This window comes from Chrysoperla carnea, chromosome 5 (assembly GCF_905475395.1).
Source record: "Chrysoperla carnea chromosome 5, inChrCarn1.1, whole genome shotgun sequence".
Taxonomy (NCBI): domain Eukaryota; kingdom Metazoa; phylum Arthropoda; class Insecta; order Neuroptera; family Chrysopidae; genus Chrysoperla; species Chrysoperla carnea.
In genome coordinates, this window is record NC_058341.1 from 73178731 (window position 1) to 73200018 (window position 21288).

Genomic DNA, 21288 nt, shown 5'->3' on the forward strand with positions numbered 1-21288 from the left:
TGTGTAATAAAATAATGAATATATTATTGATGCAATAATGCGTAATATAAAACATTTTTTAATATGTGATTTAGATTGTAAAGGTTGGTCAAATATTTTTTTTGGTGCGTATTACAATTTAGGTATTAAACATCTTTGTTGTCTTTAAATAAATTAACCTTTATTAATATTTTTAATGGAAAAATTTTAATTAAATGCATATATTATTTCTTAACAAATAATGCGTCATATAATTTAAGTAACAAAAAATTGTTTTTAAATGTCAAATGTCAATAAATATCCTATTTAAATATGTAATAAATATTCAGCCAAGAGACTTTCCAGATGATAAAAGAAGTGACGTCAACGGATGGGTCAACTCTCCGAAATGTACCCAGACGTACCGGCCATTTTCAAATTGGAACAATTTTTAATGAAGTATAATTGTACACCTATTGGAAATACGTTAGCGTTACCTGTTTATAATTTAAATAATTTTAGAACTTATGGCCGAGAATCAAGTTATTACCAAAAAATAGTTAACTTAACTAACAGAAATTTTCAATTTAAAAGTATTACAGAATTACACGAGTTGCATAGTAATTCTAATGGCTTTTTTTTATTTATCAACATAAACAAATGTCAATTATTAAGAGGCTCATCATACATAGAATTGCCAAAATATATTATATTAAAGCGAAACAAGTCTGTATGAATGTTAAAACTAATGATGATGCTTGCTTTGCATAGGCAGTAATTTCAGCTCTACATCCAGTAAGGATGAATTCAAACAGAATAAGTTCATATCCACACTATTCGAACGTTTTACATTATTCGACATTCGACATTAAAAGGTATTAGATTTCCAATGACATTGAAACAAATCCTCGAATTTGAAAAATTAAATGGACTAATTATAAATGTATATATTTTAAACTTTTGTAAAAAAACGAAATATAGTAGTAGAAGAGTCAGCCCACTCCTGGCCCAAAAGAATGGTACACTTTTCCAAAAAGGGCAAACCTAGGTGAATGTTGGAAACCTCGGTTGAATGCGAAGTTGGAGGGGATAGATGACGTCATTGGCTTTGACCAATAGTAGCGCTGTAAAAATCAAGATGGCGTCGGGAGGTGTGGTTGAATTGGTGGGGTGGAATGGCTGCCTAAGCATAAACGGGGAATTACCAGGTGACGTCATTGGCTTTGACCAATAGTGGCGCTGTAGTCGGCGGAGAGTGAATGGACTGAACGGGGGACGGGACGTTGACATTTGTGATGATTAAATTTAAAAATAGCTGGAATAGATAACATTTGACCTTGTTGTTGTTATGACTATAATTTACGGCATTTTTTTTTTTTTTTTTTTTTTTTAATAAAAAATTATTTGGAATAGATAAGACTTGTTGTTACGACTGTGGAGGATGTCAGTCGTATAATATTCTTTAATCTTGTTTTCGGAAATTTTTTTAATTGGAGAAAAAATAGTTGGAATAGATAACATTTACTGAGAAGTCATCAACCTGTTCAAACTTCTTTGAATCGTCTTTGTTCTTAAAATAATTTTACACGTGTTATGAGATTAGATAATAATTTCTGGGGGATTTTTGGAGTGGTGGTAATCATATAAAAAAGGCGCTCGACATTACGGTAATATCAGTTTTCATACATTACGGTAGTATCGGTTTTCATTAAATATTCATAATATTAATCAAAAAAATAGAGCAGAATTAAAATTATTAAGTGATTGTGTAGTGCGACCATGCATAAAAATGGACGACTTGCCGCTGAAAACGAAAATAACCATACTAAAAATGGAGCGAATTCAAACGAAACATGGGCCATCAATAAAAGTTTTACTGGATGTAAGCCTAGATGGTACGGAAAACGAGGGAGTTTTTCGGCCATCTAGGTTTGCGGTGTTGACGGACAACATGATTAAATTATTTAACACGAAACCGGGGTATTTGAGGGTGGAGGAGAAAATTGGAAGAAGTCACCAATTAACGCTGCGCCTATTCGAAGACGATGTAGACGAAGATTGTGTACACATCGAAGAAAGTCAAGCATTATTTTTAAATAATTCCTATATTGAATTTTGTTACTGCAAGATTTATATATTTTATTGTTATTGTTACAAAAAAAATTGTAGTTTATGTTTTTGATATTTAAAAAAAAAAAAAACAATAATACTAAATATATGATGGATATTTTTGAAAAAAATGGTGTTTATTTTAATTCAATACAATTATGGGGTACAATGTCGCTACAAAATCATATTGATATGTTTCAAAATTCGGAGATGATTTACCCTGAATATTTTAATGTGAGTATTGTTTGATAAGATCTGTTTAGAAAATTGTAACCAAATATTTTTATAGATGGAATTTTATCAACTTATGGAGGCATGTCGTTGGAGTATACCTACAAAGTTAATAGACGCATTACGATATTCTTATTTAGAAGTTGATGATTGCTTTCTTATTGCTGCATTTGTAGTAAGAAATTGTTTGGATCCAATCTTATTTGTAAATTATGCGAAAAAGTTCAACTGCTTTAAAAGAAATTTCAATCAGTTTGAAATATTACTAAATGAATGTTGTGATGATCTTACCCATGGAAGTAACTTGAGAAAAAATTGGGGTACATACGATATCCGCCGAAAACAATGGATTGATGATAGTGCTAGACATGATGAGAGAATGTTTTTATGGTATCAACAAATAGATCCTAAAATTCTCTGTAGAATGCTATACCAACAAATGGATGGTGGAAATATACCGAAATGGTTTGAGCCATGGATATGAGTTACAAATTGTAATGAAATAGGCAGATATGATTGTGAAAGAAATAGTGATGCTCATGACTGTATATAGAAATAAAAACATGAATATGATTGTCTATGATAAGTTTTTAAAAAATGTGTTTGTATTTACAATAAAAAACACCTATAATTTAATTAATATTTGTTTTGTTTTATCTATGAAATGACCTCCCCACCTTATTTTGAGGTTATAAATACACCTTGTTTGTGACAATTATATTCACACCATCAAGTAATTTTGAGTAATAAACATGAATCAAAAATACATTTCTATTACAACAATATTTTTATATTGTTTTGTGTTTGTGAAAAGTGCTTCAATAAAATTTCTTGATCACATTAACCCAGTCCACAATCACATCGAAAATTCGTATCTGACTACGGACATGCAGGAGTGGTACACTGATCATGTCAAAAACTATTTATTGAAAAAATTGGAAGAATTCCAGGAACGCGATAGCGGTTGGGCCCTTGACATGATCATAAATATTCGAGTCCACATGAATAAGTACTCTCCAATCACAGCTGGAACATTTTGTGAACTACCATCTGCAATTAAATGTAGAAAAGCTGTGATTAATGTCCAGAATGATGACCAACATTGCTTTTTATGGTCAATAATGTCAGCACTTTACCCGGTTGAAAAGCATCCTCAACGCTTGAATAAGTACCCGCACTATAGTCATTATTTGAAATATGATGGATTAAAGTTTCCCATGTCTCTAGATCAATTAATAAACTTGAAAAGATGAACCCGCATTTATCGATTAACGTGCACGGTTACAATATCTCTTTTATTCCCAAAATTTTCCGTACAGAAATTTTCCCTGTACGCGTTAGTTCAAACACTGCGGGAGTAGGGGTAAAATGCCGATTCAAAAACATTTTGGACTTTTCTTTTAGTTTTCTTATATGACCTAAAACGAACTTGAGTGCATTGTCTGAGAGAGGTCATTGAACTGCATTGGATGCATTTTTTGGGAAAGTGCATTGCCCAAAGGGTCATTGCATTGTTTACTTTTGATTGCATTGTTTACTGATGATGACGTATTGTTTCAACAATTAATTCAACAATGAGAACCTTCTCACTCTATAGTCGCTGTCCAAATGAAGTATGAAGTTAAGATGCTAGTATAGAAATATACTTTTTTTAAAAAAACAAGAGATAGCAGTGGGATTTGAACGCTGGTTTCCTGGATGCGAGACTGATCACTCAAAACTGGTTTTTTCAATTATAATATGAATATAATTATTTTGATAAGATTAATAAACTTTGCACCTGAAAATAATGAAGGACAAAAAGTTGTATACATGAAAACTTTCAAAACTGGTTTTTTCAATTACAATATGAATATAATTATTTTGATAAGATTAATAAACTTTGCACCTGAAAATAGTGAAGGACATTGTAAAAAAAATCTTTAATTTATTCCATTCTATTTTCAATAGATTGATAAACTTGAAGTATTTATGGAAACTTGATGTTTTAAACACCCATAGTACATATAGTAAATCGGTATTTTAAATTTTGTCACAGATGGTTATTATGAGAAGTGTTTCTAAAAAAATACTTATTATGTAAATATTTATGTTTATTTTTTCAAAGTATAAAAAACTTATTTAATATTAATTCTTTTATTTCTAGATAATCACCAATATTATTGCTTGCTGACCACTTCTCACTCCCGCAAACATTTTCCTCAGTTTGATCTATTTGTATAAATTCACCATTAGCATTCACAGGAGACTTAATTTTCGTCAACAACCATCTCCATTTATCTAGATTTTTTGAAAATGGATAAAATTTCAGGTTTATATTTCTTGCTTTACATGTATTACTAAGACATTCCAATGCTTTAACTCTACCATGGCTTATGCATGTAATTAATCCATCATACAAATATTTGTCTAAGCTATTTTTCTTTAAAAATACTTCAATTACTCCATCAAATTCAGTTGATCCGTTGAATGATTCCTTAATTTCTTGAAAATGTTGTTTGAGTTGGTGGATGTGTATTATTTTATATTTAATTAAACAATCAATTATATGGTGATGATTTCGTTTGACTGCCATAGATAAAAAACTTGATAGAATAAATTTTGGATATTTTGCTAAAATGTATTCTATAAGCTCAAGATTACCATATCGAAGCGCGGCAATGTAGAACTCTAAATGCACATTATATTCATCTACTTGTATTTCATTGTTGAGGCTTTCAATTGTTAACTTACGTAAGCTAGCCAACATGTTTCAAACAGATGTATTTAACAGCAATTAACGTGATTTTATATCACCAAAAGAATCCCTACCAATATTCAAACATTTGCAGGTTAACAAAAATATATATTTTAATCAAAATAATAATAATTATAATAATATATTTGTCATAGATAGAAATACATGGCTAACGTTAAATACATTAGTTATATACAGTGCATTAAATTTACATTAAATAATACACATGGTAAAAATATTAACACATGGTATACAATAATTTTTTTCATTACTAATGACCGACCACACATGATTTTTTTACATTGTATCATTATTTATTATTATAGAATATGATTATTAAGAAAGAATTTATTTTTTTAATACTTCCCTATACAGATTACTACATATATATTAATAATCAACTAAAATAGACTCTTCTAATTTTTTCTTTGTATGATTATTTTTTATACTTCCATATACATATAATTTATCTATTCGCAATAAGAGTCATGGATTCTATAAAAATTTGTAATTGCACATTTACCCTTATGCATTAAACATCTATTGAAACACTTTTTTTCACTTTCTTTATATAGCTCCTCGTCAAAATGCCACATATCTTCAATATTGGATACCACAACATTAAATAACTCTGCACACCACTCAACTTTTTCATTACCTTTCACAATAATGTTGTCAGTTTCTTCTTTTTTTAAAATGGAATTAACAATAAATTTCACATCTTCTAATTCTGCTAAACCATCCTCCCAAGGCAATCAAGGCAATGGTAATAGTTGGTCAACCACTGATTCGATCTTTGTGCTTTTCGTCCCAGAAACTCCTTTCTATATGGTGGTTTCACTATAAAGTGTAAAATTTCATTACCATTTTTTAGAATTGCAATTTCTTTTAAAATAAAATTATTATCATCATATTTAAACCCATGCAAATCAACAATAGTCAAACTCATATCTATAATATGTTTTCACAAAAAATATGTGAATGTAATAAATATTTTTCCCTATATGTTGTTCTTATATAGGGAAATTAAGCATAAAAAATTGGATGTTCAGTTTATTCAAAATTCACCATATATCTATTATTCAACTTATGTAAAATGTACTATTTGTAAATATTTCATCTATCATTGAAATAGGATGAAATCATAAGACTAAAATATTAATACAATAAATCAATTAAAGCTTCTTACACTGTTAAAAATGTTTGTAAAATTACCATTTTTTTACTCAACATAAGGTGCTTAAATTACTAATCAGTGTTTACGAATTCAAATTATAACACATTTTGAGTAATTTTAAGCAATATATGAAAAAATTTACTAATATGCGGTGTAATTTTACAATCGTTAAGTATAAATTCTAGTTGTATTGTAATTTTACAAAACTGTTTATTAAATTTTTATAGCAAACTGCAAAAATTTACGAAAATTCTTAGTAATTTGAGTTACAAAATTTTTTTGGCAAATTTACAAAATATTTGATAGTTCATATTACCGTGAAGCAATGAAAATTTACGAACTTTTTTATTATTTTTACAATTTTGACTGTAAAATTATGTCACGCATTGTATAAATACTAAAAAACATTACTTCTCATAAGCTATATGTAATATTACTAAACTGTTTGTAAATTTTCGTGACCAAGCTTATCAAATTAACAAACATTTCTGGTCTTTTAATATAATAATTTTGTTATAAATTTACAAAAAAATTTTGTAATTTAAATTACAATCAAAGTATTAAAAACTCAAAACATCTTTTTGATAATTTTAAAATTTTTGTTGTAAAACAACTAAACGCACTGGAAAACTACTCAAAAACATTATTTTCTATCAGCCCTGTGTAATTTCACTCAGCATTTTGTCAATTTTCATTACCAAACTTTTTAAATTTACAAAAATTGTTTGTGTTTCAAATGACTCATTTAGTTGTGAATTTACAAAAAAATTTTATATTATAAATACAACACAAGCATTGAAACTTTTTAAAATTTTTTTTATAATTTTACACTTTTTGTGGTCAAATTATTCAATGCTTTTTAATTTCGATAAAAGATTTCAGTTTCCTTAAGCAACTTGTATTATTGTCAAGCAGACTATCAATAGCATTCTCCGTATTTTCATTTACATTATTGCCTTGTAAAATTTTGAAAAATAATTTTAAGAGAATTTATTTGAAATTTAATAATCTTTCCATTATTTTCATTATTTTGATTGTAAAATTATACAACATTTCATGAAATTAACTGATATATCAGATTAATATTTTATTAAAAAAACCAAAATTATTTGTATTTTAATTTACCATAGTCTCCTGCAGAATCACAAAAAAAGTATTTATCGACTTGACTGTAAAATCATTTCAAATTTAACAATTTCTCAATCATTATTATTACTTATACAATTATAATTACATTTTTTTTATTCAATTTGAATACATACTGTTAAAAATCTTCAAGCCAAATTTTTGAATAATATAAATTTTTAAATAAAATTTTGTTTTAGGGAAAAATGAAATACATGTATTTTATTTTACTTATAAAGCATTGATTTCTTTTCTTATCGATTTTTTTTATAATTATCATTCAGATTTTAAAACTCACTTTGCATTTAAACGTATTATTTTCTCTTAGTTGATTTTATGTATGGAGAATTTTTATATAAACTATTATTTTTATTATTAAATATTCGATGATGGCTTAGAGATAAAAATTCTTAGTACATAAAAAACGTCATCGGCTTAACCTTGAATTGTTTAAATTCCATTTTCCTTTGTAAAAATCATTTCAGTAGTTTCTTCTTTCTTGAAGACTACCTTTCTTCCATTCACCTAAAAATAGTCATCTTATAATATATGATTTTTTATGTTTTCACGAATCATTTTAATTATTTCAAATAAATAAGTCGAATTATGTAACTGAATATTTTCTTTTACATTTTTATTTTATTTGGAATCATTACTTTTTGTTTTTTTAATATTGAATATTCTAATTCTCCATAAATTTTTATTTTATTTATAAAATATGTTTTCTTTTAAACTATAAAGTTTTGTATATTTATACTAAAGTAAATAATCATTCACTGTACTAAAAAAAATAAATTCATCTGATCTGTTTTGAGAAATGCTCTCAATGTGTCGTCAATGACTCGTCATTCGAAGTATTTTCGATCGAAAATTAAATACAAGTATACGGATGTAAAAAAAAATAAGTATACGGAGGTCACATTAAATATTTGGTTAAGCCTTAACGTAACTTTTTAGATTTAATAATAGTTGAATAAATCGTAATAATAATATTAATAATAATAATAACCGTTGTGGTTATTGTTGCTAAAATTATTTCAATTAATATCATTTTGATAAATACCCAGTAATTTTATAATAATAAGGTTATGTAGAAAGAGTGTATACATTAGAAAATAATCCAAACATTAAAAACTTAACGTGTGTATGTGTATACACACACACACATAATTGTGTATTAGTCCTTAATAGTATACATTATACGTCTATACGGCTGTAGCATGATCTTTTGTTTTGGCGGTAACTCGGCTGGGTTTGCCGGCACGACAATACATATAGTGACACTTGTTTTAGTGGTGGGACAGTTGTGAGTAGTACACGAAGGTTGTAACGTCGTTTTACACTCAATACTTTTATTTATTTGTGTGGACTATTAATAATATATATTAAATGTGAAAATGATTATAAATCATTAATTAATAATTATTTATGTGAATAAAGTGTTAGTCATTTGTTTATTACGCATCTGGATTTTTTCAAAGCAATTTTGTGCTACGGACATCAACGTTAATAAATTTGCGGTATGTAAAATTCAGTTAATTATAGGTATATAAATTTCTTCTACGTCTCTCATACAAAGAATATTTTTTTTTATTGATTTTTTATTTAGTATCTATCTTTATTTATTAATAAATCCACTTTTATAATTTTACGTTATTATAGTTCAAATCAAACAGAAAGAAAAATTATTCATCTATTAAAATTAAAGCAAGTTGAATGCACATTTGTTTTCCATAACATTTTTTAACAAATTATTTATTCATTCATAAATAAAAAATAATATTTTTATATCTATATTTTTTTATATCTATTAAAAATCGATTAAAAATAATATTTTTATATCTATATGATATGAATAAAATAACTAATTGAAACAAAAGAATGGAATTCGATATAATTAGGTTATGCATAGTTTTATATCACAACAAAAAGGAATAATTTAGTAATAAATAAATGATTGGAAATTAGTTTTCCTTCAAGTTTTATTAATATTTATTTTTAATAAATTGATAATAATACGTGTTATCAACTTTAAAAACCTAAAATAAAAATTATAATTAAACACCAACAAACATTTCAACTGTTTTTCACTTTTTAATTTATTTTATTGATGAGGCTTTGTTTTTTTTTGTATTGAGGAAATGTATGAGAGTATGTTTGCGGATAAAATTATAATAAATGATAATGCAAAAAAACTACAGAATTAGTTGTTTCAATCGTGATTATTCTATAAGAAATCATGTTGGTTTTTTATTTTCGAGACTGACCTTTTGATTTATTTTTAATCGACAAATGTAGTTTCACAAGTACCGAAATTTTTTTAAACAAAAATTTTTTTTATTCAATTTAATATCAGTTGTTTATTGTAAATTCATACTAAATTAGTATGATTTTTCTTGTTGATTAGAAAAAGAAGTTACCAAGTAAAATCTTTATCACATTTAATAAAACTTAATTTTCAAAGAACGGAATTTTCGGATTTATAAATTTATGAAATCTAAATCTAAACTTATAATCACTTATAAATTCAAAGTCTAAACGCACAACCACTTAAGAAATTTAATTGTCTAATATTTATTATGATTTTCTTACATACATGAAAATTTGTATACACATAAAGACATCCAAATAATATATATTCATAAATACTTGATAATATTTTTAAACAAATTTTATTGAAATTTGTTCCAGATTTTTGATTCGTCAATCAGTTTTAAATATTATATTATTATACTTCATTAACATTTTTGCGATAAAATTAATGTCATTTAGCCAATTATAACAGTACTTAAGTATATAATAATAGAATATAAATATGTTACGTTTTTTTAATTTTAAAATTATTAAACAATAAAAATGTTTAGAATGGATATTTTAAATTAGTATAAGTATACATTGAATTGTATTATCACGTAAATTGTATAATTTAAAAATTGCCAACGAAATGTTTTACTGTCAATTCTGTAGTTTTGTGCATGTAAAGTTTAATTGTTATCTAAAACATGTTAAAGATCACTCTAGCTTGACAGATAAATTAGTGTGTGGATTTAACCGTTGTAATAAAGTATACACTGTATTAACATCACTGCAAAGTCACGTTCATCGTTGCCATAGTATTAAAACAATTAATGACGTTTCTTCATCAGTAGTAAATAATGTTGTTAATACTGCTACTCTCCTTTCTGAAGCATGTTCAGTAGAGTTTTGTACCCAAAAATTTATTGATAAAAAGCAAATGATGAGTCATTTAAAAATCCACATAAACGATGGTATTAAGATAAAGTGCGGCTATTTAAATTGTGACAAAACTTATAGTATAGTAAATTCATTTTCATCGCATGTCACAAAAGTTCATAAAGACAAAACAACTATGCAACAAACATCTGACTCAAATATCAGTAATAATAATGTAATAGATTCAAATATTAGCAGTAATAACGTAATTAATTTCACTGATACAGTCGTTGAACGTGATGATAATTCAATAGATGATTTATTATCTGTTGGTGAACATCATCAAGACTATAAAAAACATAATTCGGATATTTTTTTAATGAATTTGGCGCATTTTTTTTTAAAGTTAGAGTTCAAGTTTTCTTTACCAGCATCCACAGTGCAGTATATAGCGACAGAAATGTGTAAAATAAATAAAACCAATGATCAAATTATAAGAAATAATTTACTTATACATCTGAACAAATGCAATATTTCCGTAGATGTCACTACAGATATTATTGATAGCTCTTTTAAAAATAATTTATTTGATAATATTGATGAATTTTTAGGAACAAGTTTCAAACGTAGAAAATATTACCAAAAAAATTTTCCATACGTTAACCCAGTTCAAATTCCGCTTCCCACACCAAATGGAAAAAAACGTTTTTATCACTATGTTCCCCTGAAAGAAACACTGAAAAAATTATTTTATAACAAAACTCTCACACATGAATTAAACTTTAATCTACCGAAAAACAATAGTAATGTATTTAGAGATTTCACTGACGGAAGTGTATTTAAAGAGAATAAATTTTTTCAAGACAATCCAGGTGCGCTGCAATTAATTTTATATCAAGATGCTTTTGAAACAGTCAACCCATTAGGTTCAGCTAAATCTAAGTATAAAATTTTAGCTGTTTATTTAAGCATAGGCAATTTTCCAGATAGAATCAGATCTCATGTTAATTCAATGTATCTGGTAGCATTAAGTAAAGAGAAAAGTTTTGATCACCATGCAATTTTTGGTAAAATCGTTGAAGATCTTAAAGAAATTGAAACTGTGGGTGTTGAATTTGCGCCGGGTCAATTTATCAAAGGTTCCTTAGTATTTATAACTGGTGATAATTTAGGGAGTCATGGCTTAGGGGGATTCACTGAAAACTTCAGCACATCGCAATATTTTTGTCGGTACTGTTTGATCACCAAAAATTCATTCGAATCAGATGATGGTATATTCGAAATTTATCCTGAGAGAACGATTGATTCATATAAAAAAGTTATAAATAAATTAGATAAGAAAAGAAGACCTCGTATCAGAATCAAGAAGGTGATAAAAAAAAAACCATTAATAATTCAAGGTATTAAATTTGATTCTGCTTTCAATAAGTTAGGATTTTATCATGTCTGTCTTCCTGGCTTACCTCCTTGCTTAGGACACGATGTTTTCGAAGGTGTACTTGCGTATGACGGTAAATTGTTTCTCGATTATCTGGTTGAACAGGATTGGTTTTCATACAAACAATTAAATAAAAGAATAGAAATTTTTAAATACTCTCCTGAAGATCAACGTGACAAATTATGCTCTGTATCGCCAAAGTCTCAGAAGTTGTCAGGCGCTGCTTGTCAATTATGGACGTTTATTCGATTACTGCCGCTACTAATACATGATAAAATTGATGATGATGAGAATCCTGTTTGGAAATGTATTTTATTGCTATCCGAAATAATTGAAATAATATGTGCTCCTGCGATACACGAGACTTGCATCGTTTATGTACATTTACTTATTTGCGAGTACATAGACTTACGTCGAACATTATTTCCACTTAAATTACTCCGTCGAAAACATCACTATTTTAAACATTATGGAGAACTTATTCGCAAATTTGGACCGTTAATGAAGTCATGGACTCTACGTAGTGAGAGTAAACATTGTTTTATGAAACGTGCAGTACGATTTTCAAGAAATTTTATAAATATTACGAAATCACTGAGTATCAAACATGAGCTATATCAATGTTTTGTTCGTTCGGGTGGAGAGATTAAGTCTGATATTGAATTGAAAAACACCGTAAAATTAAACGTGGGAAAATACAATGAAGCTATTAGACAAGCTTTAGCGAAGTTTGAACTATGTAAAGAAACTGTAGATGAGTGTCATGAAATCGTTAAAAACGGTATAACATACCGTAACGGCGATGGATTATTTATTTCACGATCTGGATATCAATATAAAATAATTGTCGGCAAAATTTGCATAATATTGTATGATTTTGTTGAAGTGTATTTTGTAGTGGAGGTGTTAGAAACTGAATTTATCCCTTACTTAGGCTTGTATAAATTAGGAAAAGCAACAGGTTACCAATGCTTGAAAATTAATCAACTGATAAGTTTAGAAAATTTACATATCTATAATACGAAGTCTTTTTCATGTGTTAAGCCAAAATATGGATTAGTTGAACAGAGTTTACATGAATACTAAAGATTTTTAAGTCTCAAACACGCAAATAATTTGATGATAAGCCCACTAGCAAGGTTAATTTTAAAGGGCAAAATAAAAAAAAACAATTTATTAATTTAATGTGATATCATACTCAAGAAATATGAATGAAGTGTACTTTTATGATATCAAAATTTAAATGTAAAAGTATAAAAGTGGATTATATACTTAACTCCAAAATATTTATAAGCTGTGGCACATAATTAGTACATAATAATAATTAAAAAGTCAATACATGAGACTACAAAACAAAAATGTAATCATAATTTAAAAATATTTTGAAAAATAAATACATAAACTTCTAACTTTATCGCATAGCTTAAAAATTGTAATAAAAATGCATTTGTAAAATTTTAAAACTGATTGACAACAGCAACAACAGAGTCATGGCGTCGTTGTTCAAGGTCTGTTCAATTACTAAGCCAGATGAGCGGAAAATAGTAAAAGCTGACTCAATTGAAAAGCTCATTGCTGCAGCGATAGATAAATTAAAGCTTGGAGAGTGGAAGTATAAGGTATTTTAATTTTTACTTTTATGTTTTGTTTTTTTCTTCTCATATAATACTATTAAAACTTATGTATATTTTAAAACTTTAATGAAAGAAAATACTGTTGGACTCGAATTTTTTTATTATTATAGTTAATAATTATAATCAATTATTGAATTTTCTTTAATACATTCAAAATTCAATGATCCATTTAGAAAATCTTTTGAGCCAAATTTGATAAAAATGTTTATTCCCTAGAACTTATTGTTTTTTCTTTTTCACTGAAATGGGTCAAACAAATATTAAATGTAGTCAAGAACAACACTGTTTTTCTTTTATACATAAACTTTTTGCCTATGTAAAATTTATAATTTTTATTATTCAAACAGGTTTACACCGATGATTTTACTGAAATAGATGAAGATGATATTTTGATTCACTTGGCTAAAGTCAAAGAAACTCAAGGACAGCAACTTGTTTTAACTATTGTTCCTGACGGAATTGATTGGAACAAAACAACTGCTCAAAAATATGCTCTGGATCAACATGCAGGTATTTTTTCATAGATTATTTTTAAATTGAAAAAATATAACTAATTATATATTTATTTTTTATTTCAGAAGTACCTAATGAAAATACTCCTACAAAACCTTCCAATGTACGTCAAGCAACAGCAAATAATAGTTCATCACACTCAGGAGCAACTTTATCGCAATTGGATCATTTGTCGAAAATCTATCCCAAATTTTCGACACATATTCAGACAATTTTACGTAAAGGCGAGAATTTAAAACCAAAAGAAAGGACGCAAATTGTGCACACAGTACGTGATTATATTATTTATGATTTGAAAGATTTGAGTCTAGGTACTGCAGGAGCTATCAGTACTCAACTCGTTTCAAAATATGAGGAAAACTTTACGACAAAGATGGGCAGTATTGATGGTGAGATTCAGTCTTTACAGCAAGCTGTATATAGCGCAGTTCGTTATCAAAAAAAAAGTCAAGGGGAAGATGTCTGTAAAGTGTCTGACTCTTTAGCTGATAATGATGACGAGCTTGTCGATAAGCCGAAGATGCAGGATGAATACGGTTGTGTAGCGTATTTACCAGTTCAACCGCCGTCTGAAGAATTAAAGTCGATGTATCAACAACGATCGGAATTGATAGATGAATTTAAAACACGGGGTGACGAATTGACCGATGAACAACTGACTTCAATGCAAGAAACCTATTATCTGCAAAGAAAGGATGTACATGTGGAACCGGATTTATCAGTAATTTTCGAGCTATGGCCTTTTTTCCATCACTATAAACTAATTATCCAGCACGCTGATGAATTATTAGGCAAAAATACAAGTTCTACATGGAAAGAATCTTTACAAAAATTGGCAAAGCCTATTAATCGTTGGGCAAAAAATGAAGAAATTGCTCGAGAAGTAAAAGTTAAAAATAAAAAAAGTGCAATAGATGAAGAAAGAAGGTTTGTTCGTGATAGACTGAAACTGGCAACCAAGTACAGTGAGAAATTTAAAAACGACATACCTTATCAAACGGTTGTCTTTGAATTCATTGTCAAATATATGAAGGAGGATTCGACATTTCTGTACAATCTCATAAGTGTAAGTTGTAAATTTTTTTACTATTCTGAATCACAAATATTAATAAATTAATAATACGATGTTCAATATAACCATAATTGTTTTTATAGGAAGACATGGAAGATGCGAAAATGTTGGATTCCATTCCTGTTGCAAATCCTGTTTTAGTAATTCGAGGTACGGAAATTTTGTATATTTTTATCAAATTCATAAGATAACTTTTTTTTCTTAATAGAGAAAAAATTTGAGTTGTGTTCATAATGTTATCATACTATTTTTTTACGTATTTGTTCTTGAATAATGATTTTACTAATACTAATCGCTTAAATAATTTAAAATAAAATTTTTAAATATATTTTTTTTTTGTTTTAGGCCAAGATTTACATGATGCCGAAAATTTATACGATATAGTTATAAACAAAGAAATTATCATACATGCAAAATCTTTTTCTGAAGGGCTTTTAACAACATTTCTATGCTATTACGTATTTCGGATTGCTTATCCCCAAGAAATCGAGGGAACACTCGAAGCAATTCAGCGGTGAGTACTAAAGAATTAATTCTAAAAACTTTTTCATAAATTAAATTTTTTTATGCTTAAATTAAGAAAGCTCGTTAACAAATAATATTATTTTATGATAGATCTTGACTTAATTGTATAATATAACTATTCTGTGATATTATCACGTACATGCACGGTTGGAAATATCTAAAATAACCGAAACATATTTAATTGCTGTAAAATGATTAGTTATCAAGAATAAAATATTGAATCGAATATAATATTATTGGATGATAAAGCTTATGATTTTTACTTTAAAGGTACTGAAAAGTTTCATACTTAATCCTCGGTCTTAAAAAATTAATATTGTTCACAATTTTGAGTAAATAATGTTGTTTTCCTATGAGCTTCTCGATTTAATATACTGATTTTTCTTTACTTAGACATATTCTTTGACTCACATTCAATATCTAGATTTTATATTTTTAAGATTTTACTGAAAAATGTTATGTAGCATTATATTTCAGTTTCCAGATGATCTTTCAGAAATAGTTCTACGTGATTTTTCTTCGACATTTTTTAACTTTCTATTTGAAATATAATATAAATTTTTACTGTTTACTTTTTTAAATTTATTTAAGATTTAATTTTCATTACAGATTATTCTTACTGATTTGTCCCCCGAAGGGTACGAAGAGAGGCGGTAAAAGAAAAGCAACCAAGATTCATCCTAAAGTCACCAAGATGACCAAAGATATTGACTGCTACCTCGCAGATGACTGATACGAACTAATATCCATAGTTTTTTTTACATTTTAAGTATATTATCTATGTATATGAGAACTTTATTTCGACATGAAGTAAATTTATTTTATTTCATTATAAAACTCAGTGCTGATATAATTCAAAAAATGTTTGCCATATTATACGATGTACAACAAACATTTTATGCTTCTGCTGATATTAATATTTCATTAAAGTTAATAAATAGTTTTCTTATAAAATTTATTCATATCTTAATTTTTAATTTGTCAATGACGTTTTATTTTTAATGAGTATTCATTTACGATAACGGCTTACAGGTTAACTGGAAGCATGTAAATAGCTAACAGTATTCATTGCAGATATTTTGGGAAAAATTAGTGCATCAGTTTAATTTTCATTAAGAACTATTCAATTAACGTAATTACAGAATTGTTGAGTTGCGAAACTATTTTAGAGTAAAAAATTTTAAGAAAAATTGTGATGAAAAAAAAGACACCGGTAATTTTAATAATCTTAATTGAGCTTAATCGAACGATATAATTGCAACATTGTATCGTAAATGTACTTATTAAATTTACTGTCACTGCTTTGTAAATTTTGTAATTATTAAATAAAATAATTATTAAATAATAAAATTAATTATTAATTATAAAATGTTTTGTAATTTTGTTAAACCTAATCGAAGTAAATTAAATCGAATAATTACAATACTGCTCAGTAAATTCACTAAGCATTTTATGATAAATTATTCGATAAAATTACAAATCAGTGTAGGAAAATTACTAATCAAATTTTATGTAACCGTTTAGTAAATTTCAAAAAATATTTCGTAATTTAATCAAACCTTATTGAAGTGAATTGAATGGTATAATTACAATACTACATAGTAGATTTACTAAGCATATTTATGATCATTTGTTGAATATAATTACAAAACTGTATAGGAAAATTACTAATGGAATTTTCTGTCACCGATTAGTAAATTTCAAAAAATGTTTCGTAATTTTATCAAATTGTATTGAAGTGAATTAGCTGGTAGAATTAAAACACTGCATGGTAAATTTACTCAGCCTTTTTATCGGAAATTAATCACTAAAATTACAAACTTGTTTAGTAAAATTACGAAACAAATTTTCTGTAATTGTTTGGTAAATTTCACAAACTATTTTGTGATTTTCTCAAACTAAATTGAAGCATTTTGTGTAGTAAATTTACTAAAAAGTTTTGCGTTAAAACTTCCTAGACATTTTTGGTAAAATTACCAAAGAAATTTTTAACAGTGTAGGTATAATTTTTTAACATAAAGAAAAATAAACTTTTTTAAGTAGTCCTATCTAATAAAGAAACGTATTGCTTTTCATTTATGCTTACTTCGAATTTTTACACACTAGAAGCTAGGTATAAAATCAAAAAACTTTTAGCGCTCATTATCAATCTTCAGTTCAGAGTGTTTACTTTGAGCTTCAGTTCAGAGTGTTTAATTCGAGATGGAGAAAAATACCATCATAATTGTGTTTATAATAATAAGCCTAGTAATAAACCTAGGCATGATCAAGGAGTTTTATTATAAAGAGTGAGTAAAACTTGAACATTATAAATATTTTTTTATATAATTTCGATTTTTATTTACAGTATCATATCTAAAAATTGCATTATACTGAATAATTGCACTATGTTGAATTCAGAGTAAGTTTTTCATTTTTTTAAAAATCACTTTTAATTACATCATAGCAAGATACTTTATATACATTTTTTTTTACAGTGAAATAAACAATACTAAAATTTGCGAGAATGTAACGGGAGTTAAAAAAAATTAAAAATTAAAAAAAATACCATAAAAACTTATAATTTTTTTAATCCAATAGCAATATGATTCATGAAGAATTTGAGGGTCTATTGAGCCTGGGAGAAGAAATTTTGAGAAGTATGGATTTCCTTCCTTACTCTATTGTAGACAGAATTGAAAATAGAAGCAGTGCATGTTATGATATACATTAAAAATAGATGTAGGAAGAGAATTTCACAAAAAGAATCAAACAGGTAAAAATTTACATTTACAACATTATAAAAAAAAAAAAAAAAAAAATTCCAGCTCCTAAATATTTTTTTTTTACAGTGTAATCAACAACGTAAATGCTGCAAGTATTCTCCTCTCCTCCCGCACCTATTTTTTGCATAATATTTTTATTTTCAATTTTCTTTTTTATATAACATTTAATGATATAATTAAAAATATAAAAAAATTAAAAATAATCTCAAGGATTTTTATTTAAACCAATTTTTTAGTTTTTCAGATTACATTTATTTAAAATAATAGTACAAAATAGTTAATATTCAGTGTAATAATTCAATGTTAAATAAGGGGAGTAAATTTTTTTTTCCAACACAATGGGATTATTAATTAATAACTCCAACAAAAACTTTTTCATCATTGTATTTTTTCTCTTGGGATATAACTGACCAAATAAAACCAGAACTTAAACTTAAGTAAAGTTTTTTAAATTTTTACCATTTTGTGATGTTTTCATCAATTTTATAACATTTTTATCAATTTTATAACATTTACGTCAATTTTTTTACTTTTTGTGAATTTTTGTATGTTTTTCATAAATTTTATATGTTTTTAATAAAAATATCATCTAAATAAGGATTTTGTTTTACTTAATAACAACCGCTTTTTTAATTTGTTCAGATTATATTTATTTTAAATAATAGTACAAAATTGTTAATAATCAATATAATAATTTGAGGTAAGAAGAGAAATTTGTAAATTTTATTCTATAACATCAGGATATTCCATTAACATTTCCAAATTTGCAATCCTTACAATCCCACATAACAGCTGCATCTATTTTCTTAAATAAATTTTGGCAGAGAATTTTCTCTGCCTCTTCATCCACATGTACTGAATTAATCCCCTCATATGAGAGGATTGTCTCTATTCTCCTCCTCATTTCTCCTATTCTCATTTCATTTGACCATCCTACGAAAAACTTCAATTTCCAATATCCACTAATATACAACCTCTCCTTTTCTTCTCCATTTTAAATAATTGTTACTTCACTATATTTTTTATTTATAACATTGAATTTCAATTGTACACAGGACATTTTTGTAGTTATTTTATTTTCTTAAAAATAAGATAAAAAAATTTTAACTTGTGCTAAAGATGGAGCAAATTATTCAAGCTTGTATACTGCCTTATTTGGGATTGAATACTCCATTTTTTCAAAAAATTTTTTATGCTAAAAGTTTAATTACCTATAAAAACATCTACACATTTTCAATTAAATACGATATCCGGGATTGTTATGTAAGGAAAAAATTCCATTAGATATAAAAGTAAATGTCAAAAAAAAGAATAATTTAATGGAGATAACTATACCCAAAAATAATAACATGCAAATCAATACATTTTAAAGAAAATTGTGCTTGACAGTTATAACTTGTGATAATAGTTATAACTTTGCATACTCATCTCATGAGAAAAAAAAGAAATTTTCAAGGTTGTTATACCATGCATATATATGAAATATACACGCTATACTAAGTTTAATCCCAAGTTTGTAACACTTAAAAATATTGACACTACAATAAAAATTTTGCTATAGGTGATCATAAAATTACCTAATTAGTTAATTATTTTGGTTAACACAATCACTCAAAAACAAAAAAAAGAGATATCAAGACGAAATTTTCATACCATGCTTAGGACTGAAAAAGTGAGATCGAGTTCGTAAATGAGCAATTTGCTCATGGATCTTTAGGATCCATCTACTAACCCTTAGTGATAGAACAAAAGTGTAAATAAAAAAAAAATGTTTTTTTTTTTTTTTTTTTTAAACAAACAACTTTTGTTTGAAACATTTTGTTGCAAATATCACTGTTTACCTGTGAGGAGGTAAATTAGACGCAAATCATACAGTAGGTGTCAGATGTTAATCAATTAACTTAGTAAATAGTTTGTAATCACTTGTTTAGTTTCAAAAATATTTATTAAATTTCATTCTGCATATAAATTACCTAATTAAACAAATATGTTTAAAAAATTTGTTGGATATTATAGATTGTGGCTATTTATACATACAGTATGTATACGCAATTGGCTATTTATACATACAGTATGTATACGCAATTGGCTATTTATACCTACAGTATGTATACGCAATTGGCTATTTATACATACAGTATGTATACGCAATTGGCTATTTATACATACAGTATGTATACGCAATTGGCTATTTATACATACAATATGTATAAGAAATTGGCTATTTATAGTTACGTATATTCAAGTGATTCAAGTCAAGATAATTACCATATTATACATATGTACATTGAATAGATAATCGAAGTGCTAAATTGTGAATGACTTATTCTATAAAAGTGTTGCAAGGTATTAGCTGATTTTTTTAAATTAATTATATTTTTAATATTCTAACCTCACTTTTAGATGACAGAACAAATGTCCGTTAATGACAACAATGTTAGTGAACATACTTTAAATGTTGGTCAACATTTTAATGATTATGAACAGTTATCAAAGACTGTTAATGTATTTTGTAAAGAGCATTATCATCCATTTGTTATTAGAACACGGTCTCAGAAACAAGTGCTGTACAAATGTTGTCATGGTATTAAGCAAAATTCAAAATGCCTGGGAAAACGTCCGAATCAACATTACTACTACAAGAATTGTAAAGCTCAAATTAATTTTTATAAAAGCAAAAATGAAAATTAACAAAACTATTACTAAATCACAATCATACCGTTGGCAAAGAAGAATATAGTAACTACGGCAAAGCCAAAATTATGAATGAAAATGATTACGAAACAGCAACAGATTTAATCTTGTCTAGCGCCAAAGATGGAATGGTTGC

General features: G+C 26.7%; 2 protein-coding genes across 2 annotated transcripts; both read left to right on the forward strand.

Annotated features, from left to right (window-relative positions):
• Positions 1-8574: 8574 nt before the first annotated feature.
• Positions 8575-16597, forward strand: LOC123300079. The gene is made up of 7 exons (XM_044882554.1): positions 8575-8857; positions 13427-13568; positions 13931-14093; positions 14162-15162; positions 15252-15318; positions 15514-15682; positions 16303-16597. The coding sequence occupies exons 2-7, from the start codon at positions 13440-13442 to the stop codon at positions 16424-16426; spliced, it is 1653 nt and encodes a 550-aa protein (XP_044738489.1). The 5' UTR covers positions 8575-8857; positions 13427-13439; the 3' UTR covers positions 16427-16597.
• Positions 11041-13051, forward strand: LOC123300081. The gene has a single exon (XM_044882556.1). The coding sequence runs from the start codon at positions 11524-11526 to the stop codon at positions 13033-13035; it is 1512 nt and encodes a 503-aa protein (XP_044738491.1). The 5' UTR covers positions 11041-11523; the 3' UTR covers positions 13036-13051.
• Positions 16598-21288: the final 4691 nt, after the last annotated feature.

Bases quoted from the DNA above. Each gene is read 5' to 3' on its own strand.
- LOC123300081 (XM_044882556.1), top strand. From the start codon at position 11,524: ATGTATCTGGTAGCATTAAGTAAAGAGAAAAGTTTTGATCACCATGCA.
- LOC123300079 (XM_044882554.1), top strand. From the start codon at position 13,440: ATGGCGTCGTTGTTCAAGGTCTGTTCAATTACTAAGCCAGATGAGCGG. The intron at 15,163-15,251 runs GTAAGTTGTAAA...TTGTTTTTATAG, and splicing joins TTCTGTACAATCTCATAAGT to GAAGACATGGAAGATGCGAA. The intron at 15,319-15,513 runs GTACGGAAATTT...TTTTTGTTTTAG, and splicing joins TCCTGTTTTAGTAATTCGAG to GCCAAGATTTACATGATGCC.